Source organism: Cololabis saira, chromosome 9, assembly GCF_033807715.1.
Source record: "Cololabis saira isolate AMF1-May2022 chromosome 9, fColSai1.1, whole genome shotgun sequence".
Classification (NCBI taxonomy): Eukaryota; Metazoa; Chordata; class Actinopteri; order Beloniformes; family Belonidae; genus Cololabis; species Cololabis saira.
Window position 1 is genome coordinate 1,462,379 of NC_084595.1, and position 24,888 is coordinate 1,487,266.

Sequence of the window (24,888 nt, forward strand, 5' to 3'; positions counted from 1 at the left end):
TGCCTAGAAACGCCATTTTTTTCCACAAAGGAAACGTTAATCAAGCAGACAATCCTAAGTACCCCCTGACCGCCGCAAAGATTTAACAGGGCAACTTGCAGGTCTGGATTGTTTAGGTCTGTGTACACACAATGTCCAAAGGGAAGGAAATCAGCACCGTCGTCTGTATAAGATTATAAAGTAATGTATTAAAAAACTTGGAATTGAGTATTGTGTGGTAGGAAAGATTATTCATGATGTGTGGGTACACACACCGCTGCTGTTGTAGCTGCTTGCCCGTAATCAGTATCCTCTCAGACGTGAAGCAGTTGAAGGCATCAGGCCTGTGTTTGACGCTTTGTTGAAAGCTGGTCTATGAAAAAGATTTGACATGAATCCGAATACTATTCTGTCTCAGCAGAATAGTATCCAGCAGAGAGTAAGTGGTTTTCGGTTGTTGATCTTTCCAACGCTTTTTTCAGCCTTCCAGTGCATCCTGACACATCAATTTTGGTTTGCCTTTTGTTTTGATGGTAAAACGTACACGTTCACTCGTGTGGGGTCGGCACGACGTAGGATCAAGCAGCCGTGCTGATTTCAATTCAATTCAATTCAATTCAATTTTATTTATATAGCGTCTAATACAACAGATGTTGTCTCTAGACGCTTTCCAGAGATCCAGAACATGAAGATAAACATAAACCCCTGAGCAGTTATTACATAAACAATGGCAGGTAAAAACTCCCCTAGTGGGAGAAAAACCTTAAGCCAAACAGTGGCAAGGAAAACTCCCCTTTAGGAGGGAAGAAACCTTGAGCAGGACCTGGACCTGGACCAGGACCTGGACCAGGGGGGGAGCGCAGGCAGGCGGAAGCAGCAACGGGATGACCGGGGATGGGGGGGGGGGCGGGACCGCAGGCCAGAACGCAGCTCCCGAGGCTCCGGCCTGCAAACATGCACAGAAGAAAAAAAAGGGGGGCCGGCACAAGAAACTACAGGAACGATGGACAAAAACAATAGCTATGAGATATTTATAATAAATAAAAATGGAAATGGAGAAGAGAGGAAGGGAAGAGGAGAGGAGAAGAAGGGTGAGAGGCACCGCCCAGCGGATCATGTCCCCCCTGCAGCATAGGCCTATAGCAGCATATCTACCACCAAGCTATATTTGAGACTAACTATTATAGTCTTGTTCTATAGCTGCAACTATGACTACTGACTCTAACACACTAGAGTTTACACTACCTAGAGATTTACCAACACCAGCTAGAGGTTTACTAAACACTAACTATAGGCTTTACTAAAAAGAAAAGGTTTTAAGTTTCAGTTTTAAAGGTGGAGGTGGTGTCAGCCTCCTTAACCCAGATTGGAAGTTTTTAAATTTTTAGGTAGTCTAAGCTTTAGATGTTTGTAGGTCCATGAGGCCCAGGGCCCCCAGGAGGTTCAGCCCTGGTTAGGCTTAGCCTGGCCCTGGTTAGAGTTTTTACTGGTTAGAGTTTTTACAGCCTGGTCCTGGTTCAGGTTTTTACAGCCGGGTCCTGGTTCAGGTTTTTACAGCCTGGTCCTGGTTAGAGTTAGCCTGGCCCAGGTTAGAGTTTTTACAGCCTGGTCCTGGTCCAGATTTTTACAGCCTGGTCCTGGTCCAGATTTTTACAGCCTGGTCCTGGTTCAGGTTCAGGTTCAGGTTTTTACAGCCTGGTTAGAGTTATCCTGGTCCTGGTCCAGAGTGATGGCGTCATGTGACACCATGCAGCTAAATTTAGCAGTCCAGTCATTTCCACACAGACAATCGGTCACAGCTGAGTTTCTGTCCCAGTAAACAAGCAGGAGACGACGGCAGGTAGGAGCTGAAATACTTAAATACCTAGTAATAGTAGTCCTTAAATACTTAAATACCTAATACTAGTCCTTAAATACTTAAATACCTAGTAATAGTAGTCCTTAAATACTTTATCTGGTTTCTAACTCAGTAAACTAACAGGAGACGACGGCAGGTAGGAGCTTAAATACTTAAATACCTAGTAATAGTAGTCCTTAAATACTTAAATACCTAATACTAGTCCTTAAATACTTAAATACCTAGTAATAGTAGTCCTTAAATACTTTATCTGGTTTCTAACTCAGTAAACTAACAGGAGACGACGGCAGGTAGGAGCTTAAATACTTAAATACCTAGTAATAGTAGTCCTTAAATACTTTAATACCTAGTAATAGTAGTCCTTAAATACTTAAATACTTTATCTGGTTAGTGTTTTAGTAAACTAGCAGGAGACGACGGCAGGTAGGAGCTGAAATACTTAAATACCTAGTAATGGTAATACTTAAACACTTTATCTGGTTAGTGTTTTAGACTCATTTGTTGCAGATTTCCTGGCAGCTACAGCTGTGTGAAGTATGAACACTAATCAGAATATTGAATTCTGCAGCTTTTAAAAACCTTGAGATGGTTATTCTCACTTCAACACTTAAACTGTCACCCAATGACAAACGCCGTCAGCAATAAAACCTGTTAGTTTAATATTTTTATGTAAATGAGTTAGTGGTTGTGTTTGGAATTGTTTTTCTATGTTAGTTTCTAATGTTAGTATTAGATTAATGTTAGTATTAGGTTATTGTTAGTATTAGATTAATGTTAGTATTAGATTAATGTTAGTATTAGGTTATTGTTAGTATTAGATTAATGTTAGTATTAGGTTAATGTTAGTATTAGGTTATTGTTAGTATTAGATTAATGTTAGTATTAGATTAATGTTAGTATTAGATTAATGTTAGTATTAGATTAATGTTAGTATTAGATTAATGTTAGTATTAGATTAATGTTAGCATTAGGTTATTGTTAGTATTAGATTAATGTTAGTATTAGGTTAATGTTAGTATTAGGTTATTGTTAGTATTAGATTAATGTTAGTATTAGATTAATGTTAGTATTAGATTAATGTTAGTATTAGATTAATGTTAGTATTAGATTAATGTTAGTATTAGATTAATGTTAGTATTAGATTAATGTTAGTATTAGATTAATGTTAGCATTAGGTTATTGTTAGTATTAGATTAATGTTAGTATTAGGTTAATGTTAGTATTAGGTTAATGTTAGTATTAGGTTAATGTTAGTATTAGATTAATGTTAGTATTAGATTCATGTTAGTATTAGGTTAATGTTAGTATTAGATTATTGTTAGTATTAGATTAATGTTAGTATTAGATTATTGTTAGTATTAGGTTAATTTCTGCATTAGGTTTATTTATGTGTTCGGTCTGTTTACGTCGGTTTCACTGTGTGGTTTGTTTTAGCTTTGCGTTTGTTTCTGTATTTGGTCCGTTTAGCGTTAGATTTAGTTTTTCTGTTAGGTTTGTTTCTTTGTTTGTTCCGTTTAGGTTCCATCCACACGAACACAAGCTCTTACACCCAGAAGTATTTTATAAAACTAGTGTCGCCTCCGTCCGAATCGTTCTGAAATGTTGCTTTTCCCGGAACTCGTACTCGTAAATGTTCACATTTCTAACTGCACATGCCCAATGTTTTACCTGTTTTGCTTATTTCCTATTTCTTGACGTGTGTTTTACAGCGTTTTCAGGCCTATTGAGTAAATTCATGTGGACGAACACATTTACCGGCACGTCGACATCTTTACAAAGAATGTTTTTAGTTTGGGGTTTTATGTATTTATTTATTTATTCTTTCTTTTTTCTTTTTTTTATGTTGGAAATTGGTCCTAAATGAGCAGTTCAAAGTGTGGTGTTAATAAGCTCCAGATATGTTCAGATGGTGAGGTTTTATTTATTTATTTCCAGCAGCAGAGATGAGTCCAGAGAGGAGGATGGAGGTTGATATTTTATTTCTTTATTTCCAGCAGCAGAGATGAGTCCAGAGAGGAGGATGGAGGTTGATATTTTATTTCTTTATTTCCTGCAGCAGAGATGAGTCCAGACAGGAGGCTGGAGGTTCCCGTCTACGATCTGTCCCTGATCCGAGGACTTTGGGAAGTTCGGGTGAAGAAACACCAGCAGAGACAGAAGAAGGACAAGGAGAGGATGGAGAAGAGCGCGCTGGCCAAGTAAAACCATTAATTAAATAATATTTAAATTATCACAATTAAAGTTTCACCAAACCAGAATAGTCCTGGCCAAGTAAAACCAGTCACAATTATGTCCCGTCTGGGGGTAAGGTGTGGACCCAGGCGCAGGAGAGCAGGAGGCAGGAGTTCAATGAAAAACGGGTTTAATAACAAAAAAAAAAAAAACTAAAGTGCTGCAGAGCAGGATCACAGGCTGAACAAAAACAGGAATCCAAAAAACCAGGGGAAACATGGAGGGAACAAACAGTACGGTCCGACAGGGAACAAGGGAATGACAAGACCAGATATAGTCAGGGGATAACGAGACATGACGAGACACAGGTGCAGACAATCAGGGAAGATGGGACACAGGCGGGGGAAAACAGAAACTGAAAAGCTGGGGGGAATGTCAAACCTTGACAAATTAAAGTTACACAAAACCAGAATAGTCCTGGCCAAGTAAAACCAGTCACAATTAAAGTTACACAAAACCAGAATAGTCCTGGCCAAGTAAAACCAGTCACAATTAAAGTTACACAAAACCAGAATAGTCCTGGCCAAGTAAAACCAGTCACAATTAAAGTTACACAAAACCAGAATAGTCCTGGCCAAGTAAAACCATAAATTAAATAATATTTAAATTATCACAATTAAAGTTATAATAAACCAGAATAGTCCTGGCCAAGTAAAACCAGTCACAATTAAAGTTTTACAAAACGAGAATAGTCGTGGTCGGTCGGTCATTGTCTGCATGTCCTGCAGGATCGACCAGCAGTGGCAGTATAATCAATCAATCAATCCCATTGATTGATTGATTGATTGATTGATTGATTGATGGATTGATGGATTGATTGATTGATTGATTGATTGATTGATTGATTGATTGATTGATTGATTGATTGATTGATTGATTGATTGATTGATTGATTGATTGATCGATCATGTCCTGCAGGATCGACCAGCAGTGGCAGTACCGCATCTACTGCAAGACCATGAAGACCCCGGAGCTGAATCTGCTGCACCAATACCTGGAGAGATCCCCCCTGACACACCTGAGTACAGGTAACACACACACCTGAGTACAGGTAACACACACACCTGAGTACAGGTAACACACACACCTGAGTACAGGTAATACCAACACACACCTGAGTACAGGTAACACACACACCTGAGTACAGGTAACACACACCTGAGTACAGGTAACACACACACCTGAGTACAGGTAACACCAACACACCTGAGTACAGGTAACACCAACACACACCTGAGTACAGGTAACACCAACACACACCTGAGTACAGGTAACACACACACCTGAGTACAGGTAACACACACACCTGAGTACAGGTAACACACACACCTGAGTACAGGTAACACACACACCTGAGTACAGGTAACACACACACACCTGAGTACAGGTAACACACACACCTGAGTACAGGTAACACACACACCTGAGTACAGGTAACACACACACACCTGAGTACAGGTAACACCAACACACACCTGAGTACAGGTAACACCAACACACACCTGAGTACAGGTAACATCAACACACACCTGAGTACAGGTAACACCAATACACCTGACTACAGGTAACACACACACCTGTGTCAGCAGTTTGTCTGAACAGACAATCCCAGCCTCATTTTGTGTTGAAAAACTGCTTTTTCAATTATTTTACTTAAACATGGGAGATTTGAGATCCTGTAGTTGCTCATTGGTGTCAGGATTGTCCTTTTCCAGCAGAGATTCTAGATTCCAGCTGTTTTCAGTGTCTCTGGAAACTTTAAAGTTCACCATCAGGACCTGGACCAGGACCAGGACCTGGACCAGGACCTGGACCTGGACCTGGACCTGGACCTGGACCTGGACCTGGACCAGGACCAGGACCAGGACCTGGACCTGGACCAGGACCAGGACCAGGACCAGGACCAGGACCAGGACCAGGACCAGGACCAGGGGCCTCGTGTACAAAGAGTGCCTGGATTTCAATGTGAATCCGTGCCTGGAATTCTTGCACGCAAAAAGAAATTCAGATGTTCAAAACTGTGCGTTTGCCCAAATCCATGCAGGTTTCTTTAAATATCACAATCAGCGTGGAATAGGACACATGCGGGAGCGCAACACCCCGCCCTCCCTCCTCCCTCAAATACATATGTTTGAATATGATAATGAAGATAATTATCCATTAAAAACTGCCTGACAAGGAACTTTCAAAAACAAGTAAAACAAATTAAAAAAAAACATCGGCTGTGAGCTGGAGACAGTCCTGTCAAAAGTTGAGGCTGTAAAAATAATTTATTTGGAGGCCTTTCTTCCGATTTACGCTGCATTGCATTATGGGTATTGCTGTTCTTTGCTTTGTGTTGCGTTCCGTGAAGAGTTGTGGTTTTATTATGATCGTACGGGTTTGTGAATGTTTATGGGCAGCGTTAGTGCATCATTACAGGAGGAGAGACCGGTCTAGATCCCGGTCGAGGTCCAGGTCCTGGGAGGAGAGACCAGTGTAGATCCCGGTCCATCACCGGAGAAACACTTTCTGGATCATGCAGCACCTTCTGATTCTGATCAGACTCTGAAAGTTGCCTAAACATTTAATAAAAACTTTATTGGGATTTGCGGGTTCCTTCGTGGAGCTCCTGCCTTTAGTTGTTTGTTCAGATCATGTGGTTGATTGTGAGATTGTTGCAGCTACACTGGTGTGTAACTTATCTGGTGATGTCGGGACTGTCGTGTCCTTCACATGTGGTCCAGAAGTTATTGTTGACGATAGCCTATAGGCACCAATGTGCCGTGGATGGGAACCACAGGTCTGGGAACCACAGGTCTGGGAACCACAGGTCTGGGAACCACAGGTCTGGGAACCACAGGTCTGGGAACCACAGGTCTGGGAACCACAGGTCTGGGATAGACACAGCTCACCTACAGGGGTGTTTTAGACCTCTTATCATCTCATAGCTCAGCTGAGTCATAGCTCAACCAGAGTGTTGCCGTCTTTAGTGTGAGAGATCGAGAGTTCGAGCCCCGCTGTATGCAGAGATTATTGTCAGCAATTTTATGGCGTCCGTATTAATGGTGCCATCGGTGTAAACCGGAGTCAAGTTATGTCGTCTTTATGTCTGACCTGGCAATAAAGCTTTTTCTGATTCTGATTCTGATTCTGATATTTTCTGTTTATATCAGGAGACCAGCAGCAGAACCAGACAGTCCAGCAGGATCAGATGGTCCAGCAGGACCAGAGAGTCCAGCAGGACCAGAGAGTCCAGCAGGACCAGAGAGTCCAGCAGGAACAGAGAGTCCAGCAGGACCAGAGAGTCCAGCAGGAACAGAGAGTCCAGCAGGACCAGAAGGAGCCACATCAGGAGAAACTCATCTTCCAGCTGGATGGAGATCAGTGGATGGTGAGTGATGGACCCTGAGAATAACGTGTTACTAAACCCTGGTGTGTAACATGTTCCTAAACCCTGGTGTGTAACATGTTCCTACACCCTGGTGTGTAACATGTTCCTAAACCCTGGTGTGTAACATGTTCCTAAACCCTGGTGTGTAACATGTTCCTAAACCCTGGTGTGTAACATGTTCCTACACCCTGGTGTGTAACATGTTCATACACCCTGGTGTGTAACATGTTCCTACACCCTGGTGTGTAACATGTTCATACACCCTGGTGTATAACATGTTCCTAAACCCTGGTGTGTAACATGTTCCTACACCCTGGTGTGTAACATGTTCCTGAAATCTGGTGTGTAACATGTTCCTACACTCTGGTGTGTAACATGTTCCTACACCCTGGTGAGTAACATGTTCCTACACCCTGGTGTGTAACATGTTCCTGAAATCTGGTGTGTAACATGTTCCTACACTCTGGTGTGTAACATGTTCCTACACCCTGGTGAGTAACATGTTCCTACACCCTGGTGTGTAACATGTTCCTAAACCCTGGTGTGTAACATGTTCCTGCACCCTGGTGTGTAACATGTTCCTACACCCTGGTGTGTAACATGTTCCTACACCCTGGTGTGTAACATGTTTATACACCCTGGTGTGTAACATGTTCCTGAATTCTGGTGTGTAACATGTTCCTAAACCCTGGTGTGTAACATGTTCCTAAACCCTGGTGTGTAACATGTTACACTCTGGTGTGTAACATGTTCTTAAACCCTGGTGTGTAACATGTTCCTACACCCTGGTGTGTAACATGTTCCTACACCCTGGTGTGTAACATGTTCCTACACCCTGGTGTGTAACATGTTCCTACACCATGGTGTGTAACATGTTCCTACACCCTGGTGTGTAACATGTTCATACACCATGGTGTGTAACATGTTCCTACACCCTGGTGTGTAACATGTTCCTACACCCTGGTGAGTAACATGTTCCTACACCCTGGTGTGTAACATGTTCATACACCCTGGTGTGTAACATGTTCCTACACCCTGGTGTGTAACATGTTCCTACACCCTGGTGTGTAACATGTTCCTACACCCTGGTGTGTAACATGTTCCTACACCATGGTGTGTAACATGTTCCTACACCCTGGTGTGTAACATGTTCATACACCATGGTGTGTAACATGTTCCTACACTCTGGTGTGTAACATGTTCCTACACCCTGGTGAGTAACATGTTCCTACACCCTGGTGTGTAACATGTTCCTAAACCCTGGTGTGTAACATGTTCCTGCACCCTGGTGTGTAACATGTTCCTACACCCTGGTGTGTAACATGTTCCTACACCCTGGTGTGTAACATGTTTATACACCCTGGTGTGTAACATGTTCCTGAATTCTGGTGTGTAACATGTTCCTAAACCCTGGTGTGTAACATGTTCCTAAACCCTGGTGTGTAACATGTTACACTCTGGTGTGTAACATGTTCTTAAACCCTGGTGTGTAACATGTTCCTACACCCTGGTGTGTAACATGTTCCTACACCCTGGTGTGTAACATGTTCCTACACCCTGGTGTGTAACATGTTCCTACACCCTGGTGTGTAACATGTTCCTACACCATGGTGTGTAACATGTTCCTACACCCTGGTGTGTAACATGTTCATACACCATGGTGTGTAACATGTTCCTACACCCTGGTGTGTAACATGTTCCTACACCCTGGTGAGTAACATGTTCCTACACCCTGGTGTGTAACATGTTCATACACCCTGGTGTGTAACATGTTCCTACACCATGGTGTGTAACATGTTCCTACACCCTGGTGTGTAACATGTTCATACACCCTGGTGTGTAACATGTTCCTGAATTCTGGTGAGTAACAGTAAACTTCTCTGCAGGACTAACAGTAAACTTCTATGCAGGACTAACAGTAACTAACAGTAAACTTCTCTGCAGGACTAACAGTAAACTTCTCTGCAGGACTAACAGTAACTAACAGTAACCTTCTCTGCAGGACTAACAGTAACTAACAGTAACCTTCTCTGCAGGACTAACAGTAACTAACAGTAAACTTCTCTGCAGGACTAACAGTAACTAACAGTAAACTTCTCTGCAGGACTAACAGTAACTAACAGTAAACTTCTCTGCAGGACTAACAGTAACTAACAGTAAACTTCTCTGCAGGACTAACAGTAACTAACAGTAAACTTCTCTGCAGGGCTAACAGTAACTGACAGTAAACTTCTCTGCAGGGCTAACAGTAACTAACAGTAACCTTCTCTGCAGGACTAACAGTAAACTTCTCTGCAGGGCTAACAGTAACTAACAGTAACCTTCTCTGCAGGACTAACAGTAAACTTCTCTGCAGGGCTAACAGTAACTAACAGTAACCTTCTCTGCAGGTCTAACAGTAACTAACAGTAAACTTCTCTGCAGGACTAACAGTAAACTTCTCTGCAGGACTAACAGTAAACTTCTCTGCAGGGCTAACAGTAACTAACAGTAAACTTCTCTGCAGGACTAACAGTAAACTTCTCTGCAGGACTAACAGTAAACTTCTCTGCAGGACTAACAGTAAACCTCTCTGCAGGACTAACAGTAAACTTCTCTGCAGGACTAACAGTAACTAACAGTAAACGTCTCTGCAGGACTAACAGTAAACTTCTCTGCAGGACTAACAGTAACTAACAGTAAACTTCTCTGCAGGACTAACAGTAACTAACAGTAAACTTCTCTGCAGGACTAACAGTAAACTTCTCTGCAGGACTAACAGTAACTAACAGTAAACGTCTCTGCAGGACTAACAGTAACTAACAGTAAACTTCTCTGCAGGACTAACAGTAACTAACAGTAAACTTCTCTGCAGGACTAACAGTAAACTTCTCTGCAGGACTAACAGTAACTAACAGTAAACTTCTCTGCAGGACTAACAGTAAACTTCTCTGCAGGACTAACAGTAACTAACAGTAAACTTCTCTGCAGGGCTAACAGTAACTAACAGTAAACTTCTCTGCAGGACTAACAGTAACTAACAGTAAACGTCTCTGCAGGACTAACAGTAAACTTCTCTGCAGGACTAACAGTAACTAACAGTAAACGTCTCTGCAGGACTAACAGTAAACTTCTCTGCAGGACTAACAGTAACCTTCTCTGCAGGACTAACAGTAACCTTCTCTGCAGGACTAACAGTAACCTTCTCTGCAGGACTAACAGTAACCTTCTCTGCAGGACTAACAGTAACTAACAGTAAACTTCTCTGCAGGGCTAACAGTAACTAACAGTAAACTTCTCTGCAGGACTAACAGTAACTAACAGTAAACTTCTCTGCAGGACTAACAGTAACTAACAGTAAACTTCTCTGCAGGACTAACAGTAAACTTCTCTGCAGGACTAACAGTAACTAACAGTAAACTTCTCTGCAGGGCTAACAGTAACTAACAGTAAACTTCTCTGCAGGACTAACAGTAACTAACAGTAAACGTCTCTGCAGGACTAACAGTAAACTTCTCTGCAGGACTAACAGTAACTAACAGTAAACGTCTCTGCAGGACTAACAGTAAACTTCTCTGCAGGACTAACAGTAACTAACAGTAACCTTCTCTGCAGGACTAACAGTAACTAACAGTAACCTTCTCTGCAGGACTAACAGTAAACTTCTCTGCAGGACTAACAGTAACCTTCTCTGCAGGACTAACAGTAACCTTCTCTGCAGGACTAACAGTAAACTTCTCTGCAGGACTAACAGTAACCTTCTCTGCAGGACTTTCCCAAGGATCTGCAGTGGAAGACCTACCTGCAGGAGTGGCACATCCGGGGGACCCGGATCCGCCAGCTGCCCGACTACCTGGCTCTGTTCACCCAGCTCACCGTCCTGGAGATCCCCAAGAACAGCATCAGCGAGCTGCCGGCAGAGATCGGTGAGACGGATCAAACGCGCAGCTTTAGCCTCAGCAGAAGAGGATTCTGAACCCAGGATCAGTTCCTCTGTCACTGCTTCCTGTTTGTGTGTGTTTGTGTCCATGGTGGAAACATCTAACCATCTCCTCCTCCTGGTTAAACATCTAAACTTCTCCTCCTCCAGGTCGGCTGACGGAGCTCCGGACGCTGAACGCCGGCTACAACCATCTCTGCAGAATCCCGGAGGAACTGGGCGACTGCAGCAACCTGGAGAGACTGGAACTGGCGGGAAACAACCTGTCAGAGCTGCCGTTTGAGGTGAGATTAGATAAATTTAGATTAAATCAGATTAGATTAGATTACATTAGATTAGATTAGATTAGATTAGATTATCTAGCTTCACTAATGTATCAGTCATGATCCGAGCTGCCATTTGAGGTCAGACAGACGTAGTTTTTGATTTGATTTTGATTTTATTTCAAATATGCATGTTAAAAAACAGTACAAAAAAGTAAAAAAACGGAATACAAATATATATATATATATATATATATATATATATATATATATATATATATATATATATATATATATATATATATATATATATTTAATTGGATATAAATTTCATTATTTCATTACATATTTAATTATTTCATGGTTCCTGCATTGGCTGAAGCACATCATGAATTTATTTAAACTGTCACTTCGACTAATGTATATCCAATGAAATATATTCATCATTAATGATACATTTGATTATTTAATTGTATATTAAATAAATTATATATTTATGTATTTCCAATTTGATTTATTTCATTGTACATTCATTCAATGATTTAATTCATTATTTATTTATTTAATTAGGGCCCGAGCACTGAAAGTGCGAGGACCCTATTGTATCTGTGATGTTTATTATTATTATTATTATTATTATTATTCTCGCCGTAAATAAATTGCCTTTTTGGAGGCCTTAAAATGCTCGAAAACTCACCAAATTTTGCACACGCTTCCAGAGTCGCGTAAAATTACGTATTTTATGGGCGACAGGCATGGGTCCACAAGAATGGGCTCTATAGCGCCACCTATTTTATGTTTTTTGACGAGCCCCACAATATGGTTTGACTTACAGCAATGACGTTTATGTGAGTATTATATTAGACAAAGAGCTACAAAAAAGTCTTTTGGACCCATGGTCTAAGTTACACAGGAAGTCCGGCATTTTGAACAGAAAATGTCATTTTTCATGAATTCTGATCATTTCTAGGCCTCGTACTTTAACGAACTCCTCCTAGAGATTTTATCGAATTGGCTCACAACTTGGTTTGTACAATCTAGACACATGGCCGACGCTAAATTGCGAAGCTTTTAAGTTTTCAGCAGAGGGCTTGACCGTAGTGATTCGGCGAAGTTTGAGGTCATTTTTAAGCTTCGCCATCAAACATCAATTGGCTGTAATTCAGCAATACATGATTTGATGTGGATGAAAACGTATGTGCATGATTGTAGGCTGAGCCTGAACCCATCTATGGTGGAATATTCAGGATCGGTTGTAGCGCCACCTGTTGGCACCAGGAATTGTCATGTCTTGTAGTATGCATCTGTGCTCCAAGCGAGATGAGTGTATTGATCTCAAAGTTGGTCAGATAATAGGTAAGACATTGACGATGACTGACAGAGAAAACTGTAAGTTCTTATCAAAGGGCGTCGCCGTAAGAGGGTGTCAAATTTCAGTGTCTCGCCATGAACATAAAAGTTGTTGTAACTTAAACATAATTGGTCAGAATTAACCCAAAATCAATACATGTAATCAGGCTTCCATTCTGAACAAGTGGATATGACAATCTTGGATGAACTCCATAGCGCCACCTTTTGGTCAGGTATACATTTTTCATCAAATTATGTGCTGCAATTGCTGTTTCGTTCATCCAATGTTAAAGCAATCGACACATATGATTGTCAGTATGTTCCTTATTGACCGTGTCGCGTATCGTGGTCAGAACTTGAAAGGAATTGGCATTTTTCGTCACTCTGAATTTTTTGGTAAAATAATAATTTAAAATCAGAGGTTTTGTTAAATGTCAATTAAATGTCAGATTTATATACATTTCAACATGACTAAAAAATCATACACTGGTACCTATAGGTTTTTTTAAAGTTTGTAACTCTATTTTTTTCAAAATATGAACTTATTTTAAAATAAATCACATTTTTTTTTCTTATGTCCTTTCACCTCCGTAACGCCCTAAATATATTGTTTAATGTGTTGTTTAAAGCTACAGTTAATTCTATGAAATTGTGTCGAACATTATTATTTTTAAATAATATTTATGTTTGATCAGTCTGTCTGACAGGCTGGTCTGATCCTTCTCTGTCAGCAGAGTAGAGGAGAGGGGAGGGGAGGGGCTGCAGCTCCCGCAGGAGGACGGGGGGAGCGGTGTGGGGGGGGGGGGGGGGTGGCTTGGGGGGGGGGGGGGGGGGGGGGGGGGGGCGTTGCACGCGCAGCTCCCGCGGGGGGGAGGGGCTGATGTTCAGCGCGGCCGCCATCTTGGTCGAGGCGCCGCATTGACTGCCTGAGAACGTCGGGCGTGGCCGCCATCTTGGATCGGTATCGCTAGGAGGCGTCTGCATAAGTAAAATAACTATAACTTGCTTAATTTTCAACCGATTTTCACGCGGTTTGCTTTGTTACAAACGGCAGACATGTAGCTATGATACAGGATGCTTGATGTACGTTAAATATGAAAGCTTTCATGCTAAAATACGTTCTGCAGGTAGTCACACTTCAGGTATACACACATAAGCAAGCCTTTTATTATTTTAATATTGCTGATTATTGTTTACAGTTTAAGATTCACAGAATATTCAAATTTTTTGAGATAGGATATTTGAGTTTTCTTAAGCTGTAAACCAGTGGTCGGCAACTGGCGGCCTGCAGGCCAAAATTGTCCCGTCTCCAATAATATCTGGCCCGTCAGATGACAATTGAAAATCTGATACATATATATATATATATTTTTTTTTAATTATTTACTATCACAAACACGACAATTTCATAGAGAATTCGAAGCCTTTATTTAGAAAAGATAAAATAAAATAAAAGTAGAATCTTCATGATTCCGGACGCACACAATGTGTATAGTTCCCTGTCACCTGTAGCATAGGGGGGCCTTAATTAGAGGTGCACACAAATATTCAGGAGTAACGTAGGCACAGACTCCCGACAAAACTCCTGGAGCTGTTCAAATGGTAAGACGTACTTGCTTGCTTTAAAGTGATTTGTTGTGGTTTAAACTGTGAAAAATACAACTGATAACTTACCTTGAGTTTTGCTGTTGGTCTTTTAAATGGTAAAACGTCCATTATATGTGTAAAAATACTAGGAAAATCCGCCTCATTTGCATATCCTCTCACTCGCTTCAGCAGACAGAGAGCTGCTGCTCCGTGTGCACGTATGACTGTCCTGTACTACTGTTCATATCATGGGTTTTTCATGTGTTTAATGTCGTTCTGTGTATTTTAAAGAAGGACTGCATTTGTTAGTAGCTTGGCAGAAAATAATATTATTATCACCAAGTTACTTAAGCGGTTTCATAACGGAGCCACAGAGTAGCGCTAAAGCTGTAATAACACACTAATAACAGTCTGTAGCAAATTCAAGTTACTTTATTTAAAGCCCGAACCGTAACGTGCACCCAGGTGTGTTATACATCAAAATGTGCGTCTCCATTTTCCGACACCACGCATTACTTTTCTCTTTCAAAAGCGTTACCGTGGCGACGCTAGACGGCAAAAAGCGCGCACACCCTTCATCTGATTGGTTCAGACAGAAAAAACTTTGCGGCTCAAGCCCCACAATACAGTTTGACGTACATGCACGAAAATCGGTACACACCTGTATCATGTCGCAACTTAAAGAAAAGTCTATTTGCGCCATGGCCAAAACCAAACAGGAAGTCGGCCATTTTTAATTAATTGTGTAATTTTGGCGCAATTTATGCCATTCCTTCCGCAATTAATACGGCCCGAACCTTAACGTGTACCCAGATGTGTTATACATCAAACTTTGCGTCTCCATCCTGCGACTACGCGCATTACTTTTCTCTTTCAAAAGTGTAACCGTGACAACGCAAGATGCCAAAAAGCGCACCCCCCCTTCATGTGATTGGTCCATATTTGATTGTTCTCCAAAAGCCACCAAATTTTGCATGCAAGCCAGGCCTAGCGATAAATTTGATATTTCATGGTTTGCATTAATGGGCGTGGCCTAATGGCTCAACAGCGCCCCCTAGAAAACTTTTCTCTGCCATAACTTTTGAAAGGTTTGACATAAAGAGTTGTGGGTGGTGTCATGGGACTCAACATTGAGTCCTTGACCAAAATTGGTGACAATTAGCCCAGTCCCTTTTTCTGAGTGGTTGTCCCTATTTCATGCTATAACTTTTGAATGGTTTGACATAGGAAGTTGTGGGTGGTGTCATGGGGCTCTGTAATGACTCCTTGAGCTTCTTTGGCCTTAATTAGCCCCGCCCCTTCTTCTGACTGGTCGTCCCTTTTTTCTGCTATAACTTTTGAATGGTTTGACATAGGAAGTCGTAAGTGTCATTTCTGATATGCTTATGGGGGGCGGTGGCCGTGAGTGCGAGGGCCCGTTCATCGCTGCTTGCAGCTTTAATTTTGACTGTTTCAGCGTTCCATAGATGATTGCCATGCCCAGGTAAAATACATTTCAAAAGTGGTTCAATCGATCAATCAGTGATTGACTTATCCAGCCGTTTAGTTACTAGCATGAATGAATCATGAAGGTTCTCCGTGTTTCATGAAGGTTCTCCGTGTTTCATGAAGGTTCTCCGTGTTTCATGAAGGTTCTCCGTGTTTCATGAAGGTTCTCCGTGTTTCATGAAGGTTCTCCGTGTTTCATGAAGGTTCTCCGTGTTTAGAAGGTTCTCCGTGTTTCATGAAGGTTCTCCGTGTTTAGAAGGTTCTCCGTGTTTCATGAAGGTTCTCCGTGTTTCATGAAGGTTCTCCGTGTTTAGAAGGTTCTCCGTGTTTCATGAAGGTTCTCCGTGTTCATGAAGGTTCTCCGTGTTTCATGAAGGTTCTCCGTGTTCATGAAGGTTCTCCGTGTTCATGAAGGTTCTCCGTGTTCATGAAGGTTCTCCGTGTTTCATGAAGGTTCTCCGTGTTTAGAAGGTTCTCCGTGTTTCATGAAGGTTCTCCGTGTTTAGAAGGTTCTCCGTGTTTAGAAGGTTCTCCGTGTTTCTGCAGCTCAGCGCTCTGAAGCAGCTGCTTCTCCTGGACATTTATGAATAAATCATGAAGGTTCTCCGTGTTTCTGCAGCTCAGCAGTCTGAAGCAGCTGCTTCTCCTAACATTTATGAATAAATCATGAAGGTTCTCCGTGTTTCATGAAGGTTCTCCGTGTTTCTGCAGCTCAGCAGTCTGAAGCAGCTGCTTCTCCTGGACATTTCTGAGAACAGGTTTGTTTCCATCCCCATCTGCTCTCTGAGGATGTCGAGTGTTCAAGTTCTGGATCTGAACAACAACCAGCTCAACGACCTGCCGCAGGACATGGACAGGTTTATTCTTTATTATTATCACACTACAGGCATTATCAACACAAACATGAACGACCTGCCGCAGGACATGGACAGGTTTTTAAATTCTTTATTACCATCACACTACAGGCATTACCAACACAAACATTACCAACACAAACATGAACGACCTGCCGCAGGACATGGACAGGTAGATTATTATCTTCTACAAACATTACCAACACAATAGACATGGACAGGTAGATGATGATGTCACTGAAACTGATGATGTCACTGAAACTGATGATGTCACTGAAACTGATGATGTCACTGAAACTGATGATGTCACTGAAACTCCAGCTGTTGGAGAACACAACTATTTATTTAACAATTAATTATTTATTATTGTTGATGACTAGCGCTGCAGCTATCGAATATTTTCGTAATCGAGTATTCTACTGAAAATTCCATCCATTAATCGAGTAATCAGATAAAACATATTTTCATTTAGTTAAAGAGCAATTATAAATATACATAAGATGTTAGATGTTAATTGACATTACTAAGACTAAATGATATAATAATTATATAATCCAGTAGGTTCATGTGCATTTAAAAACCCTGAACTTACACCAGTCGACCAAATTCACTGAATCACTCAAAAACTCAGGATCTTACCAAGAAATGTTCTTATTTCTAACCTAAAAATGCCATTACACCTGATAACACACATAACATAAAAGGTTAGCTGTTTTCCCTCGTGTTTCAATTGAACTTCCATTTGTGTCAAGCTAATTTTAAGTTTTAAGTTAAAGTCTTGATAAGATTTTGAGTTTTGGCAGCTGGCAAAATTAAACGATTCCTCGAGGCAGAGAACATTCCTCCATCATTTTTTGTATCTAAATTACTGGAATTATTGGAGGAATGGTTTCAGCTCTAAACATGAGCACTTGTGTCGTCTGCAGGTTGGAGCATCTGGTCTCTCTGTTCCTGCACAAGAACAACCTCACCTATCTCCCTCACTGCCTCACCAACATCTCCTCCCTCAAGATGATTGTTGCCAGCGGCGACGAGCTCACCTGCATCCCCACCCGGCTCTGCCAGAACCCCAGCATCAAGTAGGAGAAAAAAAACCAACAATTATCACTATTCACTACTGTAACTAATCACCTGCATCCCCACCCGGCTCTGCCAGAACCCCAGCATCAAGTAGGAGAAAAAAAACCAACAATTATCACTATTCACTACTGTAACTAATCACCTGCATCCCCACCCGGCTCTGCCAAAACCCCAGCATCAAGTAGGAGCTCAGAATTATCACATTCACCACTGTAACTAATCACAACCCCAACAATGATCACATTCACCACTGTAACTAATCACAACCCCAACAATGATCACATTCACCACTGTAACCACAACCTCAGTAATGATCACATTCACTGTAACCACAACCCCAACAATGATCACATTCACCACTGTAACTAATCACAACCCCAACAATGATCACATTCACCACTGTAACTAATCACAACCCCAACAATGATCACATTCACCACTGTAACTAACCACAACCCCAACAATGATCACATTCACCACTGTAACTAATCACAACCCCAGCAATTATTCAATTCAATTCAATTCAATTCAATTTTATTTATATAGCGTCTAATACAACAGAGTTGTCTCTAGACGCTTTACAGAGACCCATACCCAGAACATGACCCCCGAGCAGTTATTACATAAACAATGGCAGGTAAAAACTCCCCTGGTGGGAGAAAAACCTTAAGCCAAACAGTGGCAAGGAAAAACTCCCCTTTAGGAGGAAGAAACCTTGAGCAGGACCAGGCTCATCAGGGGGGACCCTCCTGCCGAGGGCCAGACTGGGGGTCGGGGATGCAGCAGCACAGCAGGCAGGTGGAAGCAGCAACGGGATGACCGGGGGTGGGGACAGCAGGCAGGTGGAAGCAGCAACGGGATGACCGGGGGTGGGGACCGCAGGCCAGCACACAGCTCCCGAAGCTCCGGCCCAATCAGCAAGTCCCAGGTTGGGGTGCAGGGTCAGGAAAAGACTTGTGCTCCGTAATGCAAGCTACAAGCCACCCACGGCCACCTGCAGGACAAAAGAGAGAAAAGGGAGGAGAAGGGGGGGCCAGCAACGGGATGACCAGGGGTGGGGACCGCAGGCCAGCACGCAGCTCCCGAAGCTCCGGCCCAATCGGCAAGTCCCAGGTTGGGGTGCAGGGTCGGGGAAAGACTTGTGCTCCGTAATGCAAGCTACAAGCCACCCACGACCACCTGCAGGTTCCGGTGTCCGGCAAAGGATGCTGCAACATGGACAAAAGAGAGAAAAGGGAGGAGAAGGGGGGGCCAGCAACGGGATGACCAGGGGTGGGGACCGCAGGCCAGCACGCAGCTCCCGAAGCTCCGGCCCAATCATCAAGTCCCAGGTTGGGGTGCAGGGTCGGGGAAAGGTTGAGAAGGGGCAGGGCCAGGGAGAGGAGTCTTGAGGGACGAACATTCTCCCCCGCCCAAAAGGGGCCGTTACCCTGCCCCCCTCACTCCCACACTGCAGGTTCCGGTGTCCGGCAAAAGATGCTGCAACATGGACAAAAGAGAGAAAAGGGAGGAGAAGGGGGGGCCAGCACAAGAAACCACAGGAGCGACTCTGACACACTAAAAGTTTACACTACCTAGAGATTTACCAACACCAGCTAGAGGTTTACTAAACACTAACTATAGGCTTTACTAAACAGAAATGTTTTAAGTTTAGTTTTAAAGGTGGAGGTGGTGTCAGCCCCCTTAACCCAGATTGGAAGTTGGTTCCATAGTAGTGGCGCCTGATAGCAGAACGCCCGCCCTCCAAATCTACATTTAGATACTCTAGGAACTACGAGTAAACCTGCACTCTGAGAACGGAGAGCTCTGACAGGAACATAAGGCACTATCAGGTCTTGCAAATAATGCGGAGCTAAGCCGTTTTGGGCTTTATACGCAAGTAATAAAATTTTAAATTGGATTCTGAATTTTACGGGTAACCAATGGAGCGACGCTAACACTGGAGAGACGTGGTCTCTCCTGCTAATTCCTGTCAGTACTCGTGCTGCTGCATTCTGGATCAGCTGGAGCCTATTCAGCAAATTACTTGGACATCCTGCTAACAACACATTACAGTAATCTAGTCTAGAAGATACAAACGCATGAACTAGTTCATGCGTTTGTATCTTTATTATCACATTCACCACTGTAACTAATCACAACCCCAGTAATTATCACATTCACCACTGTAACCACAACCCCAGCAATGATCACATTCACCACTGTAATCACAACCCCAACAATTATCACATTCACCACTGTAACCACAACCCCAACAATGATCACATTCACCACTGTAACCACAACCCCAACAATGATCACATTAACCACTGTAACCACAACCCCAGTAATGATCACATTCACCACTGTAACCACAACCCCAGTAATTATCACATTCACCACTGTAACCACAACCCCAGCAATTATCACATTCACCACTGTAACCACAACAATTATCACATTCACCACTGTAACCACAACCCCAGCAATGATCACATTCACCACTGTAACTAATCACAACCCCAACAATGATCACATTCACCACTGTAACCACAACCCCAACAATGATCACATTCACCACTGTAACCACAACCCCAGCAATGATCACATTCACCACTGTAACTAACCACAACCCCAACAATGATCACATTCACCACTGTAACTAATCACAACCCCAGCAATTATCACATTCACCACTGTAACCACAACCCCAACAATGATCACATTCACCACTGTAACTAATCACAACCCCAGCAATTATCACATTCACCACTGTAACCACAACCCCAGCAATGATCACATTCACCACTGTAACTAACCACAACCCCAGCAATTATCACATTCGCCACTGTAACCACAACCCCAACAATGATCACATTCACCACTGTAACCACAACCCCAACAATGATCACATTCACCACTGTAACCACAACCCCAGCAATGATCACATTCACCACTGTAACCACAACCCCGAAATGATCACATTCACCACTGTAACCACAACCACAGCATCAAGTACACCAGAGTAGAACACAGAACGCTGCTGGTCTTCTGGACCCGAGCGTTCGTGACCTTCTGATCTCCTCTCAGGTTCATCCGACTCTACGACAACAACCCGGCCGGCGAGGAGAAGAGGAAGAAACAGGAGGAAGAAGAGAAGCAGAAGAAAGACGAGGAGAAGAGGAGGAGGTGGAGGGAACAGAAGGAGGAGATGAAGGACAGCAGGGAGAAGGAGTTTCTGGAGGCTTATATCAGCTCCCTGAAGGACCGAGGTGAGACCTGGACCTGGACCTGCTGTAGACCTGTAGACCTGTAGACCTGTAGACCAGGAACTGGACCTGTAGACCTGTAGACCTGTAGACCAGGAACTGGACCTGCAGACCTGTAGACCTGTAGACCAGGAACTGGACCTGCAGACCTGTAGACCTGTAGACCTGTAGACCTGTAGACCAGGAACTGGACCTGCAGACCTGTAGACCAGAGAGAAGGAGTTTCTGGAGGCTTATATCAGCTCCCTGAAGGACCGAGGTGAGACCTGGACCTGGACCTGGACCTGTAGACCAGGAAACTGGACCTGGACCTGGACCTGGACCTGGACCTGTAGACCAGGAACTGGACCTGTAGACCTGTAGACCTGTAGACCTGTAGACCTGTAGACCTGTGGACCTGTAGACCTGTGGACCTGTAGACCTGTAGACCTGTAGACCAGGAACTGGACCTGCAGACCTGTAGACCAGAGAGAAGGAGTTTCTGGAGGCTTATATCAGCTCCCTGAAGGACCGAGGTGAGACCTGGACCTGGACCTGGACCTGTAGACCAGGAAACTGGACCTGGACCTGGACCTGGACCTGTAGACCAGGAACTGGACCTGTAGACCTGTAGACCTGTAGACCTGTAGACCTGTAGACCTGTGGACCTGTAGACCAGGAACTGGACCTGTAGACCAGTAGACCAGAGAGAAGGAGTTTCTGGAGGCTTAGGTATACAAATGTGTTGGGATTCATAAAATGTGACTTTGGCAGGCGGGGTATGAAAAAAATTTAAACGGGGGGGCTAGAGCGGCGCCAATACCTGTCTCAGTCTCCATTCACTGTAATGTAATCAAAAGTTTTCCTCAAAAGATACTCACTCTGTCTTCGCACTGACATTACTCACTCATTTTAAGGAATATCTGAATAAAATTAAGATTGTCAGAATCTGCCGGGTTCTGTGTCTCTCACAATGTCTTTATTTTTCTGCTACGAGCTACGGTTTTATCACAAATCAGAGTTATTTTAGACCTTGTCAGAAGCCAAAATCTGGGTTTTTCTCACAGCCAACCTGGAAGGATCTAAGTCGAGGTTCTTGTTGCCTGGGCAACCAGAAGTCACTGCTGACTCATTCATTCACCCAGAACTGGTCACATGACTCAGTCACTAAAGACTTCATATACCCTAACCTGGAAAATGGAGACGCCTCAAAGAATTCTGGGAAATCTGACCCCTGACCTTTGACCTTAGCCGATCCCCAGTCCTGCAGCCACACGGCCACCCCAGTAAATGCTATAACTTTTCAATGGTTTGACATTGAGAGTCGTGGGTGGAGTCATCGGACTGAGTATTGAGTACTCGACCCTCATTGGCATGAATTAGCCCCGCCGCTTTTTCTGATTGGTTGATATGTGATAGTCCGATAACTTTTGAATGGTTTGATATAGAGACTCGTGGGTGGTGTCATCGGACTTAGTTTTGAATCCTTCACCTTTATTGCTGAAAAATGCAGTAATGTACACAAATGGGCAGCAGCCCCCCATGGCACTCTCGAAATTTCTGCAAGGAGATTTTCTAGTTATTATTATTTTTATTATTATTATTTTTATTATTATCATTATTATCATTATTATTAATTATTATTATTATTATTATTATTGTCACAATAGTATCTGACTTGTTGTCCCACAGAAACCGTCCCCAGCTCCACCACCAAGGTCTCCATCTCCTGCCTGCTCTGAGGAAGATGATGATGAAGAGGAGGAAGTCCAGGATGATGAAGAGGAGGAAGATCAGGATAACGATGATGAAGAGGAGGAAGACCAGGATAACGATGATGAAGAGGAGGAAGACCAGGATGGTCTGAGTTGGAACTGAGTAGACTGAGCACTTTATGAAGTAGCACAACAAACACAAACTAACAGATCCAGAACAAGCTGCAGTTTCTTCAGTGGAAATGCTAACATGCTAACATGCTAACAGCATAGCGTTATTAGCTCCTGAGTGCCGTGTTGTTAAACGTGTTTGGTGCTAGTTGGAAACTGATGATATTCTCGATCATAATTACAAATGACACAATTAGCAGAAGCTACGAAGAGTCGAGCAACGCGAGTTTAAGGGCGGTTTGTTTGTTACTTATTTTAACTCAAGTGTAGATTCATTTGTTGTTTCAAATGCGACCGAGTCGGTTAGAGTTTGGGATAAATCTGGAAGACGTCGCTTTGATGGATCACACCGTAAAACCGAGTCCCAATTCGCCACCGGGTGGAGCTAAATATTTTTTATACGTTTATGTTGTTTTTCTGGTGGCCAAAAAAATATTCTACCATATGCAAATATACCTAAATATATATTAGTATGTACTTTATATACCTAAACACAAACAAATAACCTTGAACGAATTGAAAAGGGACTATTTAATTGTAGAGTGACCTCAATGAGGACGTTATGAAGTTGAGCGGCTCGTTAGCAAAGAGAAAGGAGGGAAAAAGGTTAGCTTCTAGCCGCTAGCTCTAGTTAGCTGCTAGCCGCTGGCTCTAGTTAGCTGCTAGCCGCTGGCTCTGGTTAGCTGCTAGCCGCTGGCTCTAGTTAGCTGCTAGCCGCTGGCTCTGGTTAGCTGCTAGCTCTAGTTAGCTGCTAGCCGCTAGCTCTTCACTCGTCTCTTCTCTCTCTTTTATTTCTACTCTCTTTTCTCTTGGATACTTCACCGATCCAGACACCAGCGGAAATCGAGATTATTCCAGTAACGGGGAAAGAGTCGTATCAGTCCGTAGCTGACAACAAGCAGCCGTTAGCGGCTAGCGCTAATTGGCTAGGTCAGTTCCTGAACAGGAACACATTCAGTTCCGAAGTCGCACAATAAGATTTGGGATGAATAGAGACACAACTAATAAACGCAGGTCCCAAATAAACGCTTGTTGATTTGAGCGATTTAGGCTAATTTGGTAATTTGTCTTATTTGGTATTTTACATGCTGGAATAACTCGGATTAGGACCCGTTTTCTGGCACTAAAAGCCCAAGAGCTTGAGTTCAGGTCGACTGAGGTGTTTACGGCTGTTGAAACCTAAATATTGGTCGGATTAAAGGCAACAATCAGACTTTAGTGCAGGTAAACTTCCAGGGAGAAAACGATGCAGATCTGCGTCAGATTCCTCCGCTTCAGTTACATTTCCCTGTTTTCAGCTTTTACATTTCCCTGTTTTGAGTTTTTACATTTCCCTGTTTTCAGCTGTAGTGATTGTAAAGTCCTTTCATTCCTACGAAGAGCATCGACCTCCAGAACCGAGCCCATCAGAACTTCGTCCTGGTCTGGATCTTCAGGGACGACCAGAGTTCTGGTCTCTGTTGAGCTGATTTCTAGTGAATTAAGACACTTTAGAATAAAGTTTAACATCTCAGATAAAATGATCTGGCTGTGACCAAAGAGGGAATCAGAACCGTGATGGAGTTCTGGTTCTGGTTCTGGTTCAGGTCCAGCTCTCAGACATGGAACGGGTTTTTTACCTTTTATTTCTGATATAATTGAAAAAAAGTTTGTAATGTTTTTGTGAGAGTGACCCAACGTTTGCTGCTGAAACCTGTTTCTGCGCTTTCCATTTTTTTGAATAAATGTTTGTGGAAATGTCTTGGTGGTTCTTTCTTCAGGCGCTGGTTTGTGCCGACCCCACACGAGTGAA

General features: G+C 42.9%; 1 protein-coding gene across 2 annotated transcripts; it reads left to right on the forward strand.

The window, feature by feature from the left end:
* The first annotated feature begins 1,753 nt into the window (after window positions 1-1,753).
* lrrc2 (leucine rich repeat containing 2) lies at window positions 1,754-24,826 on the forward strand. 2 transcript variants are annotated; one of them, XM_061729780.1, is made up of 10 exons: window positions 1,754-1,819; window positions 3,894-4,035; window positions 4,988-5,097; window positions 7,225-7,442; window positions 11,191-11,347; window positions 11,512-11,645; window positions 16,761-16,906; window positions 17,830-17,982; window positions 21,053-21,234; window positions 22,903-24,826. In XM_061729780.1, the coding sequence occupies exons 2-10, from the start codon at window positions 3,899-3,901 to the stop codon at window positions 22,950-22,952; spliced, it is 1,287 nt and encodes a 428-aa protein (XP_061585764.1). In that variant the 5' UTR covers window positions 1,754-1,819; window positions 3,894-3,898; the 3' UTR covers window positions 22,953-24,826. The 2 variants fall into 2 exon arrangements, with proteins under 2 accessions (XP_061585764.1, XP_061585765.1); XM_061729781.1 differs by having other exon boundaries at window positions 1,799-1,819; window positions 3,897-4,035.
* The last annotated feature ends 62 nt before the right edge of the window (window positions 24,827-24,888 follow it).